Here is a 26780-nt window from a genome sequence, read left to right as displayed (position 1 = left end):
CCCGGGAGCCAATCAGAAATGCAGAATTCCAACCCACCCTCAGCTCTATCCAATCAGAACCTGCATTTTAACTCGGTCTCCAGGTGACTTATATGCATCTTAGAGGTTGAGAAGTACTCCTTGGAGAGCAGGATGTACCTGGCAGTAAAGAGTTAGGTTCATCCTCTCCCTCGTGTATCTAACTTACCTCTGTTAATCAATACCTAGTTAAGAATAACTCACAGAACTTCAGAAAGGGCTGCAGCAATATGAAGTGTGTGAGTAGGGAAAAGAGATACCAAAATAATCGTCTGCCTCTCATTCCCAAGCCACCACGTATGTCCTACTAGAATGTCATGCAAAGTAGATCCAGAGGACTGCTGGCATCTGGAAAACCTAGAGCACTCCCTCAAAGTTGAGATTCTAGGGCCCCATGGCAACCCTCCCGAATCTAAATCTCTGGGAGTGGAAGACAGAAACTGCACGTTAGCAAGCTCCTCGGGGACACATGCTACAATTTAAGAATGAGCCTCCCTATTTCCTTTAAGTACTGTTGGATTGTTGGTACGGATTTCTCTTCCTCCAGAGAGAAAGTGAATTGCTAGCACTTCTGGATCCGTGGTTGCCTTGGAAATAAGACCCACCTAACTTGGATAACACTGTGACCCTGATCTCTTTCTGCCCCTGAGTTGGAGTTTCTGCACCTGTACAGTTCCTTCAAGAGGTGTGAGCGCTATGGAGCCTGAGGGTAAGGCTGCTGTTCGCAGCCCTGCCAACCCTCTCTTAGTCACGAGGCTCTGGCAGTCCTGACACTTGGAACAACCCAAACTCCAGGGCGACGCCAGCTGCTGAAGCCAGGATGCCTTTGAACACACTTCATCATCTTTTTGGTGATTTGATTTTTTTTTTTTTGATAATTCTATTTTAACTTTTTAATTTTTTTAATTTTAACTTTTTAATGAAGTAGAGTTGATTTACAATGTTGTGCCAGTCTCTGCGATACAGCAAAATGACTCAGTTATACTGATTTGATTTTTAAAAATGCAAAAGGGCAGTGAGAACATATGGGTCGTGGTGGTAGGGTTCAGTGGGGTGACAATGATATCCACGCCCAGCCTAAAAGAGATTTTCCTTCTTATTAACCACAGAGGAATAAAAAGGAAATGCCAGTATTTTCCTTGGCTGGGCTGGCATTCCAGGTACAGGTCCACTAGTATGGGAAAATCTTTTGATACCAGAGCACGACTTAGTGGAATTTTTACAAGTCCTCATACCACGCCTTAAAAATGATGTCTCTGTGCTTAGGTGTGGTCTGGGGTCACTTGGAGTATTTGCTCACTTCTGGGTGAGACTGCCAGTTGTCTGAGGTTTGGAAGTGCCTTGTTAGTCAGGGAAAGACATGAACTGAAGTTGTCAGTGTCATCGCTCACAGAATTAAAAATCACAGCGAGGAATTCCTTAGGCAAGAAGCCTATAGCAGCCTATAGCCTCCTATCAGAGAGCTTGGGCTCGCCAAGTGACACAGTCTGGGTCCAGAGGGAGGCTCAGCTGTAATTCAGACCTTGATCCCATAGGACTGGGACTTGGGAGCCCTGGGTTCTGGTTCCAGCAACGCCAGTGACCTGGGAGCCCCACCCTCCTTGGGAAACCCTAGCCATCTCACATCTGGCTTCCCATCTGTAAATTAAAGGGGCAGACATGGTCTCCTCTACGGCTCACGTGGGTCTCAGACTCCAGGTCCCAAAGAGTTTTCAGATTTTAGTTGGAATTTTAACATAGAATTGGCTGGAGGGGAAAGATCATCTGAAACCAAAAACATGGAAAAGAAACGCAGGCAGTTTGAAAAATACATTCTTGGAGAGCAAGTATTTAACTTTCTCTCTGATCTGAAACACACAGCCGGGGGAAACTTCTGGAAATGATTCATGGGAGCAGGTGGTGTATGTGGGATGGGGTGAGGGTGTCTGCAGGGCACCCCAGGTACTCCTCTGGCCCACCATGCCCCGTTACCATTTGAAAGCTGTTAAACTGGGACCCGAAAAAAATCAAGAGAGGGGTATGTGTGCAGTGGAGGAGGGCGAATGGTGCATCACTGGCGGGAAGAAGTCACCATGCACATTACCGTTGATTAATTGAGTGATTTTAGTTGAGTGAATATTGATACATGGCAGGAAGGCATGAAAATAAAATGAACACATACGGGAATTACTATTAACATAAGTGATAACATCAAAACATCTGGTAAAATGCAGTTAAAAAAACAACACACAAATGAAATGGAATGTAAAACATTTTCACAGTATTCAAAGCTTTTGTAAGAGATTTAGACTCTATAAGAGGAGTGCTACATGGAGGAACTAGAGGAAACAGGAATCTCGTCTGTGTCCTGTGCATCTGCTGGTGAAAGGTCAGGAGGGCCAGCACATTATGCCATGACAGTCTCTCCTGAAACAGAACGCCTGAGCCCAACACATCCACGGGGTTACAGCAAAGCCATTAGTTACTTGGAGTCTGATGAGAAAGACAGGCTCTAGGTTTGGGCAATGGGGTTTCTGTAATTTACAGACCCAGGTGCCTTAGGGAGCCCTCAGTGCTAATTCACCGACACCCAAAGCCAAGTGTGACACAGGATGCTCTAAAAATGAAGTGTTCTTGGAATTCTCACCTCACTTTCTATCTTCTAAGATAAGTACTAATATTCTTCAAAGATTTAGCTGAGTTCTGCCCATGACCTCACTGGATTCCACCCAGAATGATGATTTTAAACCTTCACGAATACAACCTTTGCACTAGCGATAATGACCAAATCACACACAGACTCTTTTGGAAACCAATGAGAAAGCCAATGAGTCTGCACATCGTTTTTGTTACATCCTTTGTTGAGAAAAACAAAGGTTTGTGATCAAATGCGGCTTTGGGCCCAGAGCCTCCCTGTGCCCTGCAATGGTTGATGTGTGATAGTCAAGGCTGTCCCAAGTCCACGGTGAAACTCAGTCCCGGGACTCTGTGGCTGGACTCTACAATTGCAATTCACATTTCCAACTTCTTTTGAACTCTCTTACTGCTTCCTACCTGAGAATTCCCATTTAGAGAGTCCACCTGTTCATGTATAACCTTCCTGGGGTAACTGCTATGGCCCACACAAAGCCTTTCCCAAGGCCCTCACCATGGACAGAGGCCTTGTTGCCTGACCCGCTCTGTCCAAACAAGCAGATGCAAATGAGCACAGAACTCTTGAGTTAATCAGTCAAGACCATAGGCTCATGAAATTGCTCTGAATTTCAGTTGACAACAGGAAAGTAGAATATCTCTAATTAACTAATATATATACACATTTTTAAAAAATCATCCAAAATTACAGGCGAATCACTTAAGATCCCCAACACTTTATGATTAAAGGTCAGAGAGAACCAAAAAAAAAAAGTATTAAATGATGGGTCACTAATTGTCAGGGGTTCATTAGATCAGGATAACCCTCAAGAACGTACTGAAGTCGGCAGGCTGGCTTTCAGACTGGAGTTTTGGGAAGTTAACAGAATCTTCCACTGTTTCTGTGTCAGGCAGAGGCCATGCGGGTGACGCCTTCCAGCCCCACTGAAGCATTGGATTGGGTATAAACATTTGCCCAGAGGGACAATCGTTAAATCCTCGAGGTGTTACAGAGAATTAAGAATCAGGCTTGAGGGAGAAATTAATTTGGGAGGAATTACTTCCTATACATTGAACAACAGAAGTCAAGTTGCTTCCGTGAATGGGTGTATGTACTTCGCTCATTAAACACGATGGCTTTGAGAATTATCTTAGGGCCCTTGGGGGAAAACCGTAGCTGCTTTGCCTTTTAAACTCCCTCCTTGGACTGGGACCCTTGTAGCTTAGCTTTCCCTCTGCAGAAATGAAAAAAGCAAAGCCAAACAAACATTTTTTTTAGTGCAGAGGACAGGCAGGCAGGCTATTCTGAATTTCTCGGCTCTCTAGGCAATCAAGTTCAAAGGAATCCATTTCTTCACAGGAAAGACAGGAATGGGATGTACTGTGAGTTTTGATTAGCGTTGTGTTCGGGCCAGGGCAAGCCAGAACCCCTCAGGAAGGAGGACCCACAGCTACACTACCAGGAGAATCCACCTCCCACTGGAAATGCTCAGAGAGACAGCCACTCAGCTACAAAGTTGCCTCGGAGGCACCAAGAGACCCCAGTCTTACCACACCTTTCAAATGCTCAGTGGAGATTTTTTTTAAAACCTTGAAAAGTAAGTGGGTCTGTTGGTCGCTTTAAAACAATGTGAAATGAACAAACAAGGGAATTAGAATACTAAGCTCTTTGCCCAATGACAATTCACCCTAGACTAGCAACTTGCTCAACTGTTCTCAATTTTTTCTGTTTTTCTCCTTTAACTCTGTTTTTTGAAAACCACGGTTGCCTTCTCAGTCTACGAATCATCACCTCTGTCACACCAAGGCGGGCCCCTGCCGCCCTCCACGTGTCAGGAGGTGAGATCAAACCCGAGGCTGACGGTAACCACCTCCAGGGCATCTGAGACTGGCTGGTTCATATCAGAGATGACACATGGCCACAGGGCCAAGCAATGCAGGCCCCTCCCTTTGTTCTTACTATTTCTCCTGTGCACTGTCACTCTCTGAGTGTGGTGTGTGTCTGTTTCTGTCCACGACGGACAGAAAGAGAAACTCCTCTGGAACTGAAAGCCGTGCATCTTACCAAGAGTTAGAATTTTCTAGTTCCAAAGGCGTAGATTAGCGGATAGATCCATAAGCAATCTGTAACGACACAAAGAGAGTGGCAGAACCTAACGTTTGCTGCCGCCTCTCCCTCGCTGCCCACCCCCTTTCTTTACCGGCAGCGTTTTCTTTTGTAGTGACTGTGTCTCTGATTGAGATGACGCTGCACCTCCCTTCCCCTGGGGACGTGCTGCTCCACACTGTAGGTCTTCAGAAGCTTCCTGATCTAAATGGGTTTCCTCATCTGGGCATGCGGCTTTAAATATCGGCTATACTGGGGTCTGGAGCATGGGGATGGAGGGAGGGGTGGGAAATGCTGCAAGGGCAAAGTAGCTGGATTATGATGCCCTCCACCTCGAAGGATCAGGGGGTGTGAACCGCCGAGGGTCCAGGGGTGTCCTCTCCCCCCTAACCCACCCCGCGAGAATCACTTAAAGACCGACTGGAAAGTGGGACATTCGTGATTCTTCATCTTCTTCATGAAGTTTTTGAATTCTTTGTTTTTCTTGTCCCACTTATGGATGGCCGTCAGCAGGTACTGGCTCTTGACCTTGCGGCCCATGATGAGGAAGTGGTGGCTGAGGTTGTCCAGCTGGTGACAGGGGCAGTCAGCCCCATTCTTCAGGTATAGGACCAGCTTCTTCAACTCCTTCTTCTTGATGGGCCCCAGCTTCAGGGGCTTCTTCTTCTTGGGAACAATCTTCTTGTCGCCGTTTTCCTTTTTCACTTCTTTGATTTTCATCCTCAGGGCTAGAGAGGGGGAGGACAGAGAGGGGAAGAGGAGAGAAGGGAGAGAGAGAGTTTTAGAACACAGCTTTTCATCAGAAACCACAACCCACCCGTGGGCAGAAGAGCAGGAGACATAAAAGGCAAAGATCACCTAAAAGAGGGAGGCCCTATCTGTCTATTCTATACATAAGGACCAAGATCTCAGCTCACCTTCACGTACCAATCCTGCCCCCTGGTTTTGCAGTATCTGATGGTATCTCAATGGTTGTCACAGGATGCCGTGAGAGTCTCAGATAAAAGTTCAAAACCAAATCATGTGTCTCTTTTTTAAAACTCCAGGACTCAGACTATCACACGATGCTTTAAGAGAGGAAGGGGATCATCTAATCCAATCAAGTCCACATAATCCAATGCTACCAACATCAGCACTCAAAGAAAAAACTTACCCTGTTTTGTTCGTTTGTTTGTTTTAAGGAGAAAGTTATTGGTTTACGTTTTTTTTAAATATCCAAAGGACCTAAAATTCTTTGTCAGTTGGGTCCTGGAAAGAAGACAGACAGAACCTGTGTGTGTGCAGTCAGCAAGGGAAAGCTGACTGGATCAAACGTCAGCGTCCAACTTTGTCATCAGAGAAACCAGGGTTCCAACCACTGGGCCTCCAGGGCGTTCAGACAGCAGGTACCATTGACGTGCTGTCCACCACTCATCAACCACTAGATGGCGCCACTAACGGGCTAGCCTACCCACCGTGTAGACCCACAGACCCAAACTCGACTTTGACCTCTCGATCCATTCGAGCAAGTCCTGGTGAGGGCCTGATGGATAAATCCAGGTGGTGACTCCTTAAATCTCACATGGTACCTGGGCTTCTTCCATTCTCAGCACGGCTCCCCGAAGAGAGGGAAAGCCAGCCCTCTGCCAGCTCTGCCTTCCGGCCTCTTTGTCTCTACAGAGCCTGAGTCAACAGTGCTTCAGGGTTAGTGTGTGGACCACACACTCTAGTGCTGGCTTCATGGGGTTAATTGGTGAGGATAAATTAGCGTGGAGGCGTTCTAGTCATCGGAAATGCACCAGAAACACAAACACAGCGTCCTTATAACAGTCAACTCCCCTCAAAGCCTCGCCAGCCCTGGAGAGTTCCAAAGGAGTTGGAAATCATTTCTAGATTCTGGTCACCAGATGATGTGTCCATCCCTTGAATTCTTGTGAATTCCAAATCACCAAGCCCTCTCTTTTGAATAACTCAAAGCTTCCACCCACATTCCATGAGGAAAGACTTGAATCGAGCTACAGAACAGTAGCTAATGACTAGGAAAGCATCTGGATGCCCTCAAGAGTGCTGAGTATTTTCCATGCACTTCCTCAGTGAAACCTGATACCCCCACGAGGAAGGTGCAATTATTTCCCCCATTGAACAGATGAGAAAACTGAGGCGTAATGGTTACGTTTACTTGCCCAGAGTCACTGACCCTCAACTAAACCCACGGACTGAGTGTGCACTTATAATCACCGTGCTGTCCAGGCCGAATTGCAAAATTCTTTATAATGAAGCTGACATTTCAAGTGCTGATTAAATGGACCAAGACAATACGGGAAAAGGGCTCAGGCTCTCTTCCCAGGTTTACCCACATTTCAAAATGATTTTACTTACGAAATGGTAAGAGTTCCTCCTGGTTGAAAGGGAACACCGCAAGAGCGAAGGCTTTATTATTTATTCTTTAGCTGATTAGAAAGCACACCCTTGGCCACCCCAAGAATTAGGAGAAATCCTAGGAACAAAGCTTCAGTGGATGTCTTAAAATCAGGAAATGAAATGCACTCCCATCCCTTTTGCTTACAGAAGGAGTCCCAGCTCTGCAGCCACCGAGCCCCGGGTAACAGACACCCCAGGCCCGCAGCCCTTAAGAAAGACCTCACTCCCAAGGGTGGCGGAGGTTTTGGGGACTGGCCCAAGCAGCAGATGGTTAGCCCTGACCTCGCAGGCTGGCCCAGCCCCCCTGCCCACGGGAGTGCACTGAGCACAGTTTCCCAGTGAGCTCCTCTCTTTACTGCCCCCCGCCCCACGGAACCAGTCACCACCCAGCACCTCTGATTTTGCTTGATTCCTGCACCCACTCCCACCCTGAGGGCAGAGGCAGGGGGGCCAGCAGGTGGGAAAGCCGCAACTAGGAACCAGCAGAGACCACCCCTCTGGGACCTCCGCCCAGACCTGCCCAAGCAGCCCTCCCTCTCCCACCCCGGCTCAGCTCCCCTTGTCGGCTTACCATCCTTGTACCTGGTGGGTCACCTGAGAAAAGACTTCACCTGGGCCAGTCTATAGTTCGCTCATCTAGAAATGTGTCCGGGGGGTTGAGCCAGAGGAGACTCCCTGCCCAGGCCCGGGAAGATCAGGGCTCCATCTCTGCCCGCCCTCCACACTGCGAGAACCGACTGACCCAAGGAAGGCGGCCAGGGACTGCAGGAAGGCGAGGCGGTGAAGACACCCTCCGAGAAGTGCCCCGACGTGTCACGTGACCCAAGGTCTAAAGCTGGGATCAATTACATCACTGGCAGGGACGAATGCATTCCCAGTGACAACTGGGCAGCCTCTTTTCTGCAGAGAAGTGAGCCATCATGTTTTCTGGAGAACCCACTGTGTGCCAAGCACAGGACAGGTGCTCTCTGTGTGGCTCTCCTGACTTAATGCACAGCAACCGCTGTTATTACTGACGACGATCAAGGAGAAGGACTCAGGTTAAGGAACAACACGAGGCCACACTTTGTGAAAAGAGACTCAGGACTATAGAACCCACCCCTGACCCCAAAGACCACGCTGGTTCCTACTATACCATGACGGGGTTTCAGATGCTATTGCTTCAGTGGAAACTATTTCCCTCTTTTGATTGTGTTGCTTTTAATCACAACTCAAATCAAAAATTAATGTTCCTTTGCCATGACCGTGTCAAGGAATTTAGTTTACATAGGTGGGAGCATGGCGGGGAGAGGGAAAAGCAAACGATGGAAATGTGTTCTGCATTAGACTCTTCGTTTCTTGCCATTTGGCTCCTTTCTCTTTTTGAGGTAGGGAGAGCAGGGAAGAAGGAGGCACATGTGGCCAGAAATTACTAACATCTTTCCATCTTTCAGGGCTTTATTTCAGGGATGCAGATTACCAGCAATGTTTGGATAGGCGATTAGCCATCCCAGGTCGACTTCCCCCTGCCTTGTGGGTATGTGTGCAGCCTCCCACCACATACACCCAGGGGCTGCTGGGACGGGGTGGGGGGAGACTGACCACTTCCTTTTCCCCCACCCGGCCTCCACCATGCAGACAGCCTGGACCCCAGGGATTTCGCTCGCCCAGGGACTGTGTCTGCGCTGCAACCGGTGCTGGTGCAGCAGCTGGGCTCACGACTGGGGCGCTGCTGGAGTCCCAGGTCCTGGGTTCTAACTGGGTGGCCACAGAACCTGGATCTGAGCTCCTGGAGGCTGTAAAGCGTGGAGTGCAGTCTGCCTGCCGGCCTGGCCGGTCGGGCATGCAGAGGGCCCGTGCTGGGCAATCCCAGGCAGACTGCTGCGCCCACCCTGTCCCCGTCCTTCTCTGCCCCCTCCCAAGCCTGTCTCCCACAGGGTGATGATTCTACACCTGCCTCAGGCCCTTGATCTCAGCTACCCGTGACAGCCAGGCCCTGAACTAAAACAAAACAAAACAAGAAACAAAACCCTTCTCTGCGTTTTTTCTTAGCAGCAACTGAACGCCCTCCAACAGGAGGATATAACTCCTGCCTTTCACCTTGCTGGTCAGGGCCAGCGAGGATGCAGAGACCAGAAACTTTGAAAACTCAAAACTTAAGGTCACAGTTAGGGGCCGTCTGGGTCTTTCTCCGCAACCTTAAAATAAATAACCCCTTCTATTCAGGTTAGACCCTGAAAGTTTCATCCCACTTGTAGTCACCGAAACCATATTTTTTGCCCACAAATGATACCCCCTCGGTAGCCTCCCCACAAAGCCTGGCCATTTTCTGAGGCTGAAACGAGCAGAGGAAGCTTGTTACACTCATCCCAAACCCACACTCTCTTCAAAACCATCTTTTTCTCCTGACCTGCTTATGCTAATGGGGCCGCCATCCTTCCAAATACCCAGACAGGGAGCCTGGACGAGAGGCCACTGTTGGCCAAGGGCCAGGCATTTACATGATCGACAGTGTGGAATCGCTGCAAGAGTGCAAGAAAGGGCCTGAGATGGGGAAGGTGCCGAAGAGGCTGAGTCAGTCCCCAGCTTTGTGACTCCTCTGATTACAGATAACGGTTGCAGTGAAGAATAAAGTACAGAGACGAGAAGAGAAGGAGGAACCTCCACTGGGGAGTCCCTGCAAAGTCATCAGAGGCACGGATGGAAAACTAGGTAGCTCAGCGTCTCGGAAAGCACAGCGGGAAGGCGCTTCAAGTGGAAGAAATGCTCCTTCATCCCCAACGCTGCAGGAGCTTAAGAACGAGCGTGGGACCAGCTTGCCAGCCTTGGCAGTGGGGGGCTTTGCTGACGACCTGTGGGAGCCACAATCCCAGGGGGTCAGGGAGACTCCCAGAGAGCTCCAAACCAACGGGAAGTGAAAAGGTTTTCCATCCTGACAACCACCAAGCGTCTGGAATGTTTGTGAAGAGTCATCGCTGGCTACTTCTAGCCAAACATAGTAGATTGAGCACAGAATCATTTCCACCCCTCTAAAATTATAGTTTAAAAAAAGTTATAAACACACGCAAGAAAATGGTAAAGAAACAAGGACATCACATTTAGTAAAATAGAAAGCAAATGGATGGTGGGTCCTGGCTTGATGAGAAGAGAAAAGCTGAAACCCAGCTGCTAACAGAGGGAGCTGACAGTAAGAAAGCAGCAGGTCCACATGGCAGGACCCAGACGTGCTCGTGAACTGGGGCCATTGGGTGCTTCTGCACTCGATGACAGAGACTGTATTAAATATAGGAACTGAGGAGTCTGCATCAGGGCACCCAGATCCACCAGCCTGGCCATAAGTCCAGATGACTGCCCCTCACCAACTCCAGCGGCAGCCAAGACGTTTATTCCGTACAGAAGGTCTGAACCCAGACAGACTGGGCTTGCGGACACCAGCCTCACAGGAGGACGGAGTAGGGGGGAGCTGCCCCGACACCAAAGGGTTAAATGGAAGTCTGCACAGTGAAGGGCGAAACCCTCAGGTCTTAGAACACTACAGCAATACCCCCAGTCAGAGGATTGTAGGGTTTCTATCTAAAGAAACTAGTAGCCCCAAAGAGAAGACCTACAGCTCCCCCTAACAAAATTCCAAAATGAGGCCCAACCACTCACAGGCCATGCATACACGCAAAGAGCGCCAAGTTAGTGCTTTACTCTTGAGCTCCAGCGGCCGGCCAAGATCAGCAGGCTTTTAAAGGAAAGACTCTACATGTGAACAAGAGACCAAAACGCACGGAACACACAGAAAAAAAGAAATCAGAGATAACAGAAACAAGCTATGGCACAGAAGAAAACTGTTTACAAAGATAATGGAAGATACTGTGTTCATGAAACCAGCACAGAATGCTGTTAAAAGGAATGTTCAGAGAACCAAGAGTATTTGAAGTTTTAAAAGGTAAGAGCAGAAATAAAGAATGCAACACACGTGCTTTAAGATAAGCTTGGAACAAAACGACAAAGAGGTGGAAACAGGAGAGAGAAAGATAAAAGAGAGAACCCAACCAGGAGGTTCAACATCTGAATAAGAGAAAACCAAGAAGACAAATGAGAGAAAATACCAAAGAAATAATGCAAGAAAAATTTTCCAGAAATGAAGAATGCAAGTTCTCAGATTACACAGTGCCCGGGTCAATGAATCAGCATTTAGAAACACCAGAGGTAAAAAGAACTTACAAAATCCTCCAGAGACAAAGCGAGGCTACATCTGCTGCAGAGGACCAGGCATCAGAATGGTCCTGGATTGGTCAAGAGCAACACTAGAAGCCAAAACAATTTCCAAATTCAATACTGAGCCAGTCAATGTGGGACAGGAGAATAAAGACAACTTCAGGCATTTAATGGTTAAAAAAAAATCTTCCATGTATCTGTTCTTAGGAAGCTGCCCCCAAAATGCAGCACAAGACCCAGGATCAGGAAACTAAAGCTCTCACATAAGATAAAAGCAATGGAAGTCTTAGAATGGTTCCTCCAAACAACTGTGTGGCCGGCGCAAAGCTCAATCAGTCCAGACTGAAACAGGAGGACAGAGGGATAGATGTACATCTGCAGGAAGGTCTGGGGCGGAATTCGAAACACAAACACGAGGAGCCAGGAAAATAAAACGAGGCAACTACTATCTCAAGGGAAAACAAAATGGTGTATAATAAAGGAAATACAAATGCAGTACACTACACGGCTCAGCTGCAGATAATATTGACATAATTACAAAAATTAAACGCTGAATGTCAATTTAAGCGGAAGTGTGATATAACTATATTGAAAAGAATGGGGAGAAGAGGGAATAGGGTATAAGACAGATGTCTTTATCGTCAATCATAGAAAAGCAATAAATAGTGTCTAAAAATTAAAATGAAGAATTTAAAACTGTGTAAAAATTAAAATTAAGAAACAAAAGTGAGACAGATCTTTGTCTTCAATAATAGACAATCAATAAGCAATGTCTGAAAATCAAAATTAAAATTAAGTATGGTATTTATTTACTCGATTTTGCTATCTATCATAAGAAATAGCTAAAATAGCTGAAAATTATTACCTCTGGGTTGTGGAAATTAGTGGTTGGAAGGCATGGGGCAGAGGCCTGCAGTTTTTTGTTAAAAGCCTTTTAATACTATTTGACGTTTTAAATTGCATTTATTCTGAAGCAAAAAACTTAGATTTTAAAAAAGCTTGCTGTCTAGTAAAGAACTGAAATGTATATAAAATGTCAGTGAATCACAAAATGGGAGCTCTTAACAGAAACACAAAGATTACATTTCCTGCCCTTCACTCCCCGTCCAGCAGGAGCAGCTTGGCGTTAGGGCTTCTCAGGAAGGGTTTTGTTTAAGAATTCTGCCTTTTCCACTGTTTATTTGGGAGCAGGGGGTAGCCTATAGAGCTTGTCAAGCCGATCATTTTTCAGATAAAAAACCAATTAGGTTAGAATTCGGATTATTTACTTTGAATGCAAAGGGACGTCAAACCTGGTTCAGCTGAATAGGCTGCCCGAGGCTGGAGGTGCCCACAGCTCCCTGCCTCTCAGCCCAGCCACAGTTCCTCCAAGAAAGGAGCAGGAAAGCGTGGGGTCCCTGCAGATTCTGGGGACAAGTGACCAGCAGTCAGATATACTATCTCCAATAGGTGCTAATAAAAAATCATCCTAGGGGCTTCCCTGGTGGCGCAGTGGTTGGGAGTCCGCCTGCCGATGCAGGGGACGCGGGTTCGTGCCCCGGTCCGGGAAGATCCCACGTGCCGCGGAGCGGCTGGGCCCGTGAGCCATGGCCGCTGAGCCTGCGCGTCCGGAGCCTGTGCTCCACAACGGGAGAGGCCACAGCAGTGAGAGGCCCGCGTACCGCAAAAGAAAAAAAAAAAAAATCATCCTGGGGCAGGTAACCCACCACACAGTCTGACTCCTGACTTGCTTGCTTTCCTAAATTACTTTCTCTGACAGACAGGGCTGAAGTTCCCAAACACATGATCTGTGCAGCAGATGGACAAACTCTTTACTGAGTGGCCTGTTCCCAGACCCCAGGACCAGGAAGAGCCCACAGGTGGGCGCCTGGAGCATCAGCCCTGGGGGTTCAGCTTACACCCCTCCTCCCACCCTGCCTCCTGGTGAAAGAGCCTGTTCAGATAGCAAGACCTCACTAAGCAGTCAGACAGAGAGGACCTGCTTTTCTACGTCCCAGCCCCGTTTTCACAAATCTCTTGGGTGGGCGACCCTGAGGCAGAAAGCGCCATCCCCAAAGCCAACTGTGCAAATGAGATTTGGTAACAGCGCTGAGTAAGGGCGGGGCTGGGAGAAACTGCCGCCGCTTCCAACACTCAGCAGAGGGTCTGGGCACGGCACAGGCTGGCTTGCAGGCACTGGGATCCAAATGAGTCCTGCTGACAAAGGCCCTGCAAAGGCAGCTCAACAGACCTCCGTTCCCAGCAGGGGCCAGTGTTTGCATCATTAATTCCTTTAGCAAAGAAAGGGGCTCGCGCTTGGTACAATAACTCAGACTCTCTCCCCGACCACAAACCACGTGCTGCATACTTACAGGCATGTACTGGCTACAGGACAGACGCTACAGAGAGAGAAGGGAAAACAAAGAAAAATCAAAACAAAACAAACAAACAAAAAGATTGAAAGCAGCTTTTCTTTTTTCCTCATTTACAAGAAAACAGCAGATGTAAAAAATGCTCCTGAGTGACTTATTTGAGACAAATTATTTAACTGAAATTGTCCTGTTTTCTGGATCCCAGACATCTTGGGGAGGCGGGGGGATGGTCAGGCGGGAGGGTGGAATTTGCAGCTCTGTGCCCTCCCAACCCACTTACAAGTACTCACGCACGCAGCACGGCGGCGGCGGTGTCAGCCATCGGAATCCCGCTGCCTAAGCGCTTGATTTCGTGGCTTGTGTTAAATCCCCACTGATCGAAGCTAATGGTGCAAAATGGAAGCCCCACTTCGAGAGCAAAGGGCTGCCTGGCGTGGGTTTATTAGGGACGACGTGTGCACCGCGGCCCAGGCAGCAGGGGCTTGGGCCCCTCTCCTCCCAGTAAGGACCGCATCCCTCCCCCATGCCTCCCCAAGCAGTCGGCAGAGGAGAATAGGAGACTTGCTTAAATAAAGTCACTCAAAAGGATTAATGGAACCTTGGCTCCAAGTCCGGGCCAACCGGCCAAGGCAAACAGTCCTCCTGCCGGAGGGCTCACTAGTTTTCCATTCCACCCCGCAGTGTTCACGCCACACGGCACGTTGGAGTGCGCAATGGTCTCTTGGAAAGAAGACGATGGGGAGTGGGTTTCAGAACCAAGAATCGGAAAAGCCATGAGCTAGCCCTGGCTCTGAGAGATGCTCCGGAGAGGGGTCCTCAGGATCTCCTGGAGGACTTGTTAAAATGCAGATTGGGGGGCTTCCCTGGTGGCGCAGTGGTTGGGAGTCCGCCTGCCGATGCAGGGGACACGGGTTCGTGCCCCGGTCCTGGAGGATCCCACATGACGCAGAGTGGCTTGGCCCGTGAGCCATGGCCGCTGAGCCTGTGCGTCCGGAGCCTGTGCTCCACAACGGGAGAGGCCACAACAGTGAGAGGCCCGCGTACCGCAAAAAAAAAAAAAAAAAATGCAGATTGCCAGCCTGCCCCCAGAGTTTCTGCTTCAGCAGTAATGGGATGGGGCCTGAGAATGTGCATTTCTAACACGTTCCCAAGTGACTCTAATGCTGCTGGTCTGGGGACCACACTTGAGAACCACTGGTCCAAAGAGTTTGAGGGTGGGCTTTTTGGTCTGTCACCTTGGTTACTCACAGTGACGCATTCTGAGGACGCTTTCTTGGATGGTGTTTAAACTTACTGGAAGCCCAGGGCAGCCCTCCAAACTCATTAAAACTCAGGCTGAAGTCAGCACGGGCAGGTCCAAGACCCAGCTGACCTTGGGCAAGCTGTTCTAGGGCCATTTTCAGAATCGCCAAGGTCTCTGGGGCCCCTACCCCGCAGAGGTGGAATCTTGCAAAGTCAGGAAAACCAAGGCTTTGTTAGCGAGAGGCAGCATCTTTCAGAGTAAAGGACTCTAAGTCCAGAATCAGCCAACTCCAGCTCCTGGTTGGGATTCCATCACTAACTTTTGTACAAATCATTTTACTTCTCTGGGTCTTCATGTAGCCATTTGGACCAGTGAATCTCAATTTCCATTCCAGCACGGGCAATCTGTCTAAGTCTTCATACTTCCTTTCTCTGTCTTGAAACTCAGTATAGATTATCCAAGGGAAAGTAGCCTCTATCTCAGATGGTACCGGGTGCCCTCGCCGGCTCACGGCGCCCGGGGACCCTGCTGACAGTGGTCGCAGCCCAAGCCCACAGAGAACACAATGGCACAAGAGCCTGGCCCTGACTGTGGAGTTGTCTAAACTCAAAGACAGCTCCCAGAAATCATCTCCCAGCACGGCGGCAGGCAGGTCTTCACACTATCCCATCTGACGGATGGGAGAAGAGGCCTGGCAGTGCCCTGACCCCTCGGCTGGGAGATCCCCGAAGCAGCTATGAGTCAGGCCTCTGAGAAGCGGCGGCAGGCGCACCTCAGATCTCCTCCCTGCACTGTTCTCAGAGTTGATCCCTCTGAGCAGAGGGTGTGCTCCAGACAAAATTTATGCTTTTCCGACCCATCCTTCCGGCCAAACTACAGATCATCTTCTCCCTGAAGGTGATCTTCTCCAGCCCTGACCTTCCAGGTCCCACCCCGCCATCTGCATATGGACTCAGCACAGGTGGTAATTACCCGTGAGTGTGCTTTCTCAGCACCCTCCCACCGTGAGCCTGCAGGCCTGGCCCACCTACCCACCCCTGTCCCTGGACTAGTGGGTGTCCCACACATCCCTGAGCTCAGCTAACACGGATACACAAGCGAACGAAGAGATGTAAACAGCACAGCCTGCCCTGAAGTTCACAGCCTCACTGGTGAGACGGGCATCATTCGCTCAAACCTCTGCTTCAGCAGCAACAACGATGGCCAACGGCTACTTGGCAGATCAGGCCCTGGTGTAGGTGCCTTTACATGTTAACTCACCGAATTCTCTAGCAACCAACCCTGATAACTGGCTTGCTGATCGGGAGGCTAAGGCAGGATGGCTCAAGAGACTGGCCGAGGTTCCACGGATCTCGAGGGGACACTGTGCCAGGAGGAGTGGAGTGAGGCCACCACCATCTACCGCCTGAAGCACGGACAGTGCTCAGCTAAGGTCCAGGGGACCCAGGCCTCGTGTGAGGCCTGGGCCGGTGGCCGCTGCAGGCTGGGTCTCACTAATTCTTCCCTAACACACAGAGAACGTTCTCCGACAAACCGACCCCAATCACTGTCCCTAACAGAGGTATGCCTGTGAAACCCTTGCATGGTACCTATAATTAAGAGAACATTTCAGAAACTAACACAACATTGTAAATCAACTTTACTTCAATTAAAAAAAAGAAAAGAGGACACTGATACGTTGAAACAGTAAGTAAAAAAAAAATCTCTGCCTTTGAAAGGCCTAGGGTGAGGAAAACTGCAGAGCAATTTTAGGGGTGTAAAAGTCTACCACGTAAATTTATTTGGGAAGCAATCTCTATGCAAAATTGTGCACATCAAAGACGCAGAGGAGAGAAATACTCCAAAACATCGGCGGTCGCTGCCTCTGGGCTCTGAGAACGGCTGATGTCTAAGTTCTTTATTGTGTTTCCCTTTATTTTCCAGGTTTTATAATTTTTATAGTGAGAAAAAAAAGTATCCCAAAGAGAAGTAAGTCTTGTTGTACTCTGGGTAAATAAGAAGTTTACAGCTTACAGTTCATGACTCTTCCAGCAGGTGTTCAGCGGGTCTTCACAGAAAGCCCACGACACCAAATTAAACATCGATTAACCCTGTGTGCATTCGACCAGATTTCCCAAACAAACAAAAAATCAAATTCCTTGCTACCCCCTGAAGCTTCCTGGGGCAGCCAGCAGGGAAAAGCCCTGGTCACGGGCAGGGAAGCGAAAGGAATACAACTGAGCCTGCAAACCAGGACACTTCGGAGACAGAAAGAGGGCCATTCGTTTTTATGCTGGGCCCACAGGAGTAAACGGGGACCTTCCTGAGGGCCATTCGTTTTTATGCTGGGACCACAGGAATAAACGGGGACCTTCCTGAGCAAACAGGGTATGTAGCCACCCTAACGAGCAGGTGGCCCGTGTGTAACGGGGAGGTGCATGCTTCACAGGTGTGGCTGGCATGGAGGTGGTGACGAGTGGCCTGGCGGAGGAGAGGGCAACGGAGGCCCTTCTTCTCCCTCTCCTGGCTGCCAAAGCTACCAGGCAGGTGCAGAGGTCAGAGGGTCCGCACCCTGTCTGACCGCGGGGCTGCCCACACTTCCACGGCCCTGGCTGGGGAAGCAGAGTCCAGTGGATACAGAACCATCGGGCTGGAAGGAGCCTTTGCCACAGCCCTACGTCCTACGTCCCGTTCCCTCAGTGCAGTGAGGACAGCGAGGCCCGGTAGTGCCAGCGCCGCCGGGAATAATAAGCAGAACGGGAGACCCGTGTCCTAGGGCCTCCTCCGCCGACGCGGCCTGGAGGCAGGCAGCGTCCTCACTCAGGAGTCACTGTCCCCCTTTCCCTCCCAAGGACGTTCGAGGTATAAAAGGATTCGGAAAGGGAAGTACCTCTCTGCTTCGTCACAGATGTCTCTCAAGTACCAAGTTCAAAAGAAGGCAAAAAGCAGCCTATGTCCAAAATCGTTCATTCTAACCATCACAGGATGCACAGGCAGAAACAGAGGCTGGTCCTAGACCTGAGCCCACCCCTCGCCCGCCATGAAGCTTATTCCTGCCCATCCGAGATCCTGACCACGTAGCTACCCAGCTGACTGCACTTGAATGTTTCTGTTTCTTTTTTTCAGTCTTTCTAGGCTTTGTATAAAGAGCAGGGAGGGCAGAAGGCCCAGGCACCCTAGCAGCCTGCCTGACCCCGGCCTGGGAGGCGCCGAGCGTCAGCCTGAGCCCAGCCCGCCGTGCACACCTTCCCCGTCCATCAGGTGGGGCAGCACCCGGCTTCACCCCAAAGCCCCAGGGAGGGGCAAGAGCACACACGTTCTCCTGCCACCCGCCCGGCACTGCCCCACCAGAGACAGACGTGTGTCCAACGTAATGCGATCAGGATGGAGAGGAATGCTGGTCTCCCAAAGGTGAAGTCTGTCGTGGCCTCAGGTAGGTCTGGATGAAGCCAAGAATCTGACAAGTGAATGGCAGTCGGCAGCCGGTCCTAGCTCTGAGCTGGCCGCCTCTCGAAAAGGGAACCCTCCTACACGGGTGGTGGGGATGTAAATTGGTGCAGCTGCTACGGAGGATGGAGGTTTCTCAAAAAACGAAAAATAGAACTAACGTAGGACCCAGCCATCCTACTCCTGGACATATATCCACAAAAACAAAAACACTATGTGTGTTGAAAAGATACATACACCCCAATGTTCATAGCAGCATTATTTACAATAGCCAAGACGTGGAAGCAATCTAAATCACCCAGATGAATGGATAAAGGAGATGTGGTGTACACACACACACACACACACACAATGGAATACTACAGACACAATGGAATACTACTCAGCCATGAAAAAGAATGAAAATTTGCCATTTGCAGCATGGATGGACTTGGAGGGCATTATGCTAAGTGAAATTAGTCAGAGAAAGACAAATACTGTACGATATCACTTAAAATCTAAAAAATACAACTAACTACTGAATATGACAAAAAAGAAGCAGACTCACAGATATAGGAACAAACTCGTGGTTACCAATGGGGGGGGCATGATGGGGGATGGGGAAGGGGGTGGTACAAACTGTTGGGGGGAAGATAGGCTCAAGGATGTCTTATACAACACAGGGAATGTAGCTAATATTTTGTAAATGGAAAGGAACCTTTCAAAACTGTATAAAACAACAGATACAATACATTGAAAGCTGGCCTCCTCTCTACTGTCCAGGCTCCTTGCTCCCGCCGAGCTCAGCAAGCAGGCGCGCAACGTGGCCCGTGGTGCCGGCCCCGAGCTGGGGGTCCCGAGTCCTGCTTCCAGATCCTGACTTCACTGGGTCTCCTTTCTTTCTCTCCACCCACCTGGAGCCCCACACACAGGTAAGGGGGCAGATCTGGGTGCCCCCCTTGGGGCTCTTTTCTGCTTCTTCAGGAAAACTACTTATTAAAAAGAGATGGAAACAAAAATCAATACATCAACAAACAAACTTCCCCATGGCTGCGGAAGCCACTGCGCCCCGGGGCCGAGTTGGCCCAGAGGAGACCCCTGGGGAAGCTGGCGGATGGGCAAGGACTCGGATGACGGGGACAGAGCTTCTTGGGCAGCAGGTGTCTCACCACATCCTGGGGTGGCGCGCCAACTGCCAAGGCACGCCTACCACTCAGGCGGCCAGTGCTTCCGACGTGTTTACCAAGCTCCTGGCTCCGGAACCGACAGATTTTGGTTAATGGGCCCCAGGACGCCCCGTGTGCGGTGCATCCCTTCCTGCTGAAGACAGTCAGGACCCCGGGGTTCCGGGCGATGGCTCTGGCTCAGTCTGCTCCCCAGCATCTGGCTCCCTGGCCAGGCGTGCCCTTCACTGGCAGAGGTCAAGAGGGCTGACCCTCTGAGCCCACACACTCACTTGCCCCCAGTTGTCCCCCCAGAGCTGGGACGAAGCAGGAGGAGTCGGGAAGCTGGGCGGGTCCCCCCGGATCTGCCCAAGAACGGAGGTCACCGCCCTGCTCACGCGCCAGGCATCGGGGACTGATGTCACCGCCACTGACCAGGGATGGTGGAAGACGAATGTCACCCGGCCTACGATCAGAGCTCCGGCACCAGCACAGACACTTCAGGACCCAGAATGCTCGAGCTCGCGGCCACCACCCAGCCATTGCAGATAAGCTGGTACTACGTAGGAGGCACCTTGTCACCTGTCAGCACCCGTTTTGATCTTTGGTGGACAGACGTATAGACACCGTACACCCAACAGCTACAGTGCCAATTTGTCGTAAATTGAGGGTTTGCAGTGAAACCATCCTTAACACGGCCTGCATGCGTGACTAATTACTCCTGGTAGCCCGAGGGGCTGACACACTCTCTGTATGAAGAATTTCATTTGCTAGCCAGTGAGGAAAGATGCGGTTTCAAGACCCAGCCCCCTGGGCAACGCTGCTGGCCGTTCTCTGGCGTTCTGAGTTCTGATCTCCCCCAGTCGCGATTTCTCCAAAGTTCCTCCCTCCTGTGAATGCAGATTTTGTGCCTCACGTTCTCGTGCCTCACGTTCAACAAATAAACGGTTTTTAAAGGGTCCTTATTTTCTAAAGCGCTTCAGATGAGCTGCTGGGGCAAACCCATCCAGCTGGAGGGTTTCGGGTGGAGTTGCTGGAGACCCTCGGGGCACTGCAGGCCAGGGGCACAGAGGGGGCTCCACGATCGCTCCCGCCACCCTTTAGAACCTGTTCCAAAGATGCCTTGGGAGCCGACCTTGCTCCACATCTGCAGCTGACTTTCCCTGGCTTGGCTGACGGGAGACATCCTCTCACCTCTGATGCTCTAGACGCTGCACCTTGAGGTTCTTGGTTTTCGGCGGTTCTATTCCCAAGCTCACCTATAATGTTAGAAATCAGCCTTGTAACACCGCTGCCCCCAGCAGCTAAACAACAGAGCCAGGCTGTATGGAGCTGCTCCCTGCTTCCCAGGGGCCACCAGGAGCCAGGCCCTGCTGTGTGTGACACGGCACTCAGCAGGCCACCATCTCACATCTAGAATTTTCTCTGCCAGGCCAGGTGCTCCAGACCAACAAGGCTTTTTATCCCTTACAAATGCCTTCCACAATTCGCGCATTGGTACTCACCGCGTGAAGCCGGCTTTCTTTGTCTGCGACTCCATCACGCCTTTGACGACCACCGCCCTCTGCTGCCACCTCCCAAGTCCACCTTAGGGACCCCGGTACTGACCGCAAGTGTCAGGCATCATCCTTAAGGGCCTTACAGAGACCTGGTAAAGTCGGTACAACTATCATTCACCTTGTAAGACAAGAGGATTTAGGCTACAGTTTTTCAAAAGACAACAGCTAGTGAGTAACGGAGAGTTCAGTAGCGTGCCCCCAAATTCACATGCACCTGGACCCTCAGAATATGACCTTACTTGGAAATGCAGTCTTTTCAGATGCAATTAGTTAGGATGAGGCCACATTGGATTTGGTGGATCCCAAACCCAACGACTGGTATCCTTACAAGAAGAGTAGAAAGGACACAGACACCAGAGAAGAGCCACGTGGAGACAGAGCGGAGACTGGAGCCATGAGTCAAGGGATGCCGGGATTGCCGGCAGCCAACAGAAGCCAGGAGAGGGCCCTGGAGCAGAGCCTCCCCAGAGCGTCCCCTGGAGAGCACCCCGCCTTTGGTGAGCAGGTGGACCCCAGCAAGTGCAGGCTGGCAGGGCCACACGCTGTGGGCGCCAATGTCATCGTCCATACCCACAGGGGACAGGCCAGGGGACACTGGGTAAAGGCCCCAATGTCCGTCCAGGAAGAAAGTACACAGCGAGTGTCTCATCGGATAATCACAGCCCCTCTTCCTTGAGGTCAGACACCCTTCCACACGCCCAGGAACCTCTTAAAAGAGTAAGGGTCAGTCATGCGCCGCGAGTAAGAAGTGCCCAGGCCAACCCAGGTCCAGGCCCCCCTCCTCCAGCGTAGAGGCCCCCGTGGACCAGTTTCTATGATGAAGTCAGGGTGAGATTTCCTTTGAAGAAAGGTTCCGCTTCGTGGTGTGTGTGTTTACAGAACACCACGTTAGGACACAGCACATGCTGAGAGCGACGTGGGATTTAAGAGGCCATCCAGCCAAAGCCTTCTTCCAGAGATCAGTGAACGGGGCTGAGAGGAAACAAGGACCCGGCTCATCAAGAGCTGGAACCAGGACCCCCACTGCCCCCCGCCTCGAGCCCCAAGCACTGTCCTTCAACACACACTCCGTCTCGGAAAGAGGACCCCCAGCCCCTCGGGCTCCCACCGCATGTAATCACACAGTCCCCTTCCCTCCTCTCCGAATGCGAACAACCCTCCCCCTGCTCCAAGGCCAGAACAAGATGCCCCAAACCGGAAAACCAAGCTGCAGCCGGGCTGAGGACAACCCCGGCTCGCTCTCACATCTGTCACTTCCTCCAAGAAACGTGGCTGCAGTGGAGGAGGAAAGCCGGGGCCAGAGGTCCCTCTGCCAGTCCCCCCACCACTTCAAGGAGAGCCTGGCCCCTCACTCTGACCCAGGACCACCCATCAGGCAGAACAGCAGGCTGCGGCCCAGCACTCTATCCCCTCCGGTCCTGGAAACTCTTACTGAGCCATCCTGGGGCCTGTCCTCGTGAGTCCCAGACCTGCCTTCCTCTGGAGGCCTTTGGGGGTGAGTCAGCGGCTTGGACGGCAGGCTGCACTCCCATGCGTACCCTCATTAGAGAGCCGCCCGGGAAATGGGCTCTCAGGCCTCACACCCCCGTGACAGCCAGACCCGGGGGAACGCCAGGGACCCTCCAGGCCACTGCACGAGGAGCTGCGTGTCGGCTTCCTGAGCCAGAGCTTTTTGGGGTGTGGGCCCGCCTGGAATTTCCACGCTGAGGGCTCCCAGGGAGGAACAGGAAGCTTCTCAACTCTGGCTGGGGTTCCTCATTCTAAGGCCCCGGGGCCAGGCAGGAGCACAGAGAGTTCTCAGCTGGTCCAGACCGGATTCCACCCCCCAACCCGCTCGGGAAGGGGGGACCAAGATGGGGGTGGTGAGCAGAAGACAAGGAAAGCACCGGTGCTCTGCGGGGCCTGAGTAATTCGAACAAGGAAACCTGCCAGAAGACACATTAGGTCTGTAAGGAAAGAAGGCTGCAGGCGAAGAGCTGTCAGTCACGAGCAAACCCACACCAGCCACGGAGCCCCGTCCTTCCAGAGAAGCCGGTCCCGGGCTCCGCTGCCCCAGCGCCTCGCACACACACCCTCACACACACACAGTTACACAACTGGGAAAGCCAAGTCCCCAGGAAAGCTGATACCCGGAGCGGGGGGTGGACCAGATGTCCCGCCTGCATGAAGGAAAGGGCAGGAGGGAGGCCCGCCCGGGCCTGCACTTCATTCCAGGTCTGTCGGCCTCCTCCCTGGCAACCAGAGGACCGGTCCCCGGGAGTCAGGGGCTCCAAGCCGTCTGGTCTTCGCCACAAAGACACGCAACTGGACCAGCTTCGAGGTTCTACTGTGCACACCGGAGCCGGCCTTTCCCTCCTGAAGGGTCTACGCGTGAGGGCGGGGACTCGAGGCTGGCATCCCAGGTTGCTGGGTGACTTGACCAGGCCGCAGGCTGTCCCTCCACCTTCCTCTGGAAAATCAGGCGAGGTCCTCCTGAGAAGGAAGGTTCGCCCTCCAACACAGCCACCTTCCTGGGGAAGCCACCAGCAGGAGTGCCGCCAGCAGGTGCCCTGAGGACCACGGACTCTGTGGGGCTGGAAGGACCGGAGAAGTCATCCTCCTGCTTCCTGCCAGATGCAGCCCTCTCGGGTCCGCAGGCAAGAGGCCATCCCGTCTGTGAACGGCTCCCTGGGGAGGGGGGACCCCACCACCTTGTCGGTCAAGGTTTTGTTTCCTCAGCAAGCCGGGTTCTACCTGAGCTACACAGCACACGACTTCCCTTGGCTGGACAAGCCAGTCCCAGTTCTCTCAGCCACTGTCCTCCTGGCACTTGTGGTCCTGAGAGGCAAACACAGCCTTGTCGTTTGAAGGAGGAAGTGGGAAGAGAATCACCAGGCCCCAGAGAAAGCAGGAAACACCCAGCTTTGACCCGGTAGCACCTAGGTGTGATGCTCACAACCTACCTGCTGACACTTCAAGCTGCTGCCCACGCGGAGCACCCAGCATTGGCCGCCACGGGCCAAAGGGCTGTTGGGTGCTCACTCCACACGCCGGCGTCAGTGCAGAGGGCGTCAGTAAAAGCCCCGGGTCACTTGCCACTGAGGGACAGAGGCTCCCAGAGGTGCCCTGTCTGCACCCGGCTTGCCATGGCCACTGGCCCCTCTCAGGGACAAGACTGACACAAAGTCTCCGCCCCAGACATTCTGAGTGTCCTCTCCACCTGATGCTTTGAACTTTAGTCTTCAGGTAAGATTTGCTCCCCTTGTGACCCCAGAGATGTCTGGGGGGTGAAGTCTGTGTGTATTTTAATAACCTCTAAAATTACTGTGAAGCTCCTCTGAGAAAAGCATCACCATTAAGTATCCTGGTTCAGATCTGGTCTATCTGTAAAATGCATTCATTTTATTTTTTCTTTTTTAAGGAAAGCCAAGTGTGTGGCTTAGGTTAGAAACGCTTTAGGGAAGAGCAGCCACGCGGGGTTGCCCAGCAGAGCTGTAAGATGGCACGTGGGACCGCGGCCAAGGTCACAGGCTTGGGGTGGATTTGCAGTGTGTCCTTTCCAGGACACATCGGTACAATCTCATGGGGTCTATCCACCAGTTCTGAGAAGTATACACAATTATCCCGATTTGACAGGTGAGAAAACTGAGGCCCAGAGAACTGGAGTTGGCCAGAGTCTCGTGGCTGACAAATCATGGGGCTGGAATAGAAAATCGGTTCTGAGGTTTGGAAAGTCCTCCTTGGAAATCACCCGCACCGTGCCTGCAGATTGGTCTCCCAACAGGCTGTCTTCCCCGCACAGGTGGAGAGGGTCCCCACTGTCCCTGGGTTTCTGAGGAAGCATGGGGGGACACGTCCAGGAGAGGGGCTGAGGTCAGGGTGCCCAGCAGCCAGCCAGGCCCCGTCAGGGGATGCGGACCTGCCGTGGACCAGTGCCGCTCCCAGGCTGCGGGTCCCACAGCTGCACCCCAACCCAGCTCCTCCGCGACGGCCTCCCGCTCAATTCTCAGCTCTTCCACACGCGCCTGAGATGGAGACCCAGGTCCCCAGCAAGCAGGGAGGTGCCAGCAGAGACATTTATCAAGAAACCAAGTCACAGAGTTTTGCGGAGCAAAACCATAAGATTTCAGAGCTGCAAGGAGCCTCAGAGGTCACCCAGGGTGACCCCTTCAACTTGCTTAAGGAAAAGGCTCAGAGACGTCACCGCCTGGCCGAGTGGCAGCGCTGGGTCACATCGCAGGACTCCGGGATTGGGGCGATTGTCTGTCACATCCCACGATCTCCTCGCACAGAAGTGTTTAAGTTTGTTTTATCGTTGCGTTTTGTGTACAGGTGGGTAAACTGAGTCATGGAGCAGTGAAGCGGCTTGCCCAAGCTGACACAGTAGGTGGTGGGACCAGGCCTCGGACTCAGGCCTGTATGACACCTCAGGCCGTGCCCGTTTCTCCGGATGGATTCTTCATATCCCAGGGATTACACCATGCCCTTCCCAACAACCCCTGCGAACCGCTGGGATCTGCCGAGGAGGTGGCTCTCGCCCAGAGAAGCAGCGGTTCTAAGTGGACTTGCTGCAAACACTGAAACCTAACAGAATCAGCCCGGCTGGCATCTGGAGGGATAAACAAAACACGGGGACTGGAGGAGGGCTCGCCGACCCGCAGAGATGGCCCTGGGCGCGCCTGCTGCCCAGAAATCCCTGCCAGGCTCCAGAGCCCTCCCGAGTCTGGGGAATCGGTGGCGGGTTCTGGAAGGCGTCTCTCTGGAGCGACGGGGAAAGGAGGAGGCCCCTGACCTCGGCCGTGGAAACTCAGCCCCCGGAGGGGTGACTGGAACCCACGCTCACCAGGCAGACACGCTGTGCACAGATCAGCGCGCTCAGACCTACCCACACGCTCAGACGCGCGCACACACACAAACCACACTCGCACCCCAGCCGAGGCCTCCCCCGCCCCCGCCCCCGTGTGGCCACAGCCCCTCTTGCCTCCCCCTCCAGGAGGCCCCAGACCTCCGGGGTGACTTGGCCCCACCATCACAGGCCTGGCTCCACGGGCGCCAAGCGTGCCGCCCGCCCGCCGCTAACGACGTCTGGAGAGCAAGTGTGCAGTTTACATCGGCTCGGCTCCTAACGACCGCCGCTCTCGGGAATGACCGGCTCGGCGGTGACCCGCGTGTGGGCTGATGACACTCTCGGGCTCCTGCCCCGCGCACCCCAACGGAGGTCTCCCGGGGCCCTGACCGCAGCAGACGGCCTGCCCAGCTGCCCGAGCCGCGTGCCAACCTCATCAGAACGGCCGACAGCGGCGCCTTCCAGTGGGTGGCCCGGCACCGGCCGGCGCTGCCCTGAGCCCACAGGCCCTCTTGTCCCAAACCTCTCACCCCTGACACCTGAGGCTCTGCACATCATTGCTTTGGATGAATGAGCACCTCCTCCTTCAGTTTTCCTCCTCCCCCTCTTCCTCCCATCTCCCTCCTCCCCTCCCCCTCCCCAGTCCCTCCTCTCTCTCCTCCTCCTCCTCCCCTTCTACTCCCCTCCTCTCCCTCCTTCCCCTCTCCTCCCCCTCCTTCCCCCTCCCCTCCTCCTCTTCCCCCTCCCCCTCCCCAGCCCCTCCTCCCTCCTCCTCTCCCTCCTCTTCCCCCTCCCTCTCCTCCTCCCCCTCCCCAGCCCCTCCTCCCCTCCTCCTCCTCCTAACCCTCCCCTAGCCCCTCCCTCTCCTCCTCCTCCCCTTCTCCCCTCCTCTCCCTCCTCTCCCTCCTCCCCCT

At 52.2% G+C, this 26780-nt stretch overlaps 1 protein-coding gene across 1 annotated transcript in view; it reads right to left on the bottom strand.

Moving 5' to 3' along the window:
* Positions 1–2121: 2121 nt before the first annotated feature.
* The window catches only part of SFRP1 (secreted frizzled related protein 1), a 44330-nt gene continuing 19671 nt past the window's right edge, over positions 2122–26780 (bottom strand). Inside the window, exon 3 of the mRNA XM_079909572.1 lies at positions 2122–5463. Within this exon, the coding sequence (XP_079765698.1) occupies positions 5141–5463 (323 nt within the window). The 3' untranslated portion in view covers positions 2122–5140. The remainder of the gene's footprint in view (positions 5464–26780) is intronic.

This window comes from Stenella coeruleoalba, assembly GCF_951394435.1.
Source record: "Stenella coeruleoalba genome assembly, chromosome: 21".
NCBI classification, from domain to species: Eukaryota; Metazoa; Chordata; class Mammalia; order Artiodactyla; family Delphinidae; genus Stenella; species Stenella coeruleoalba.
This window is presented reverse-complemented; position numbering and strand designations above follow the sequence as displayed.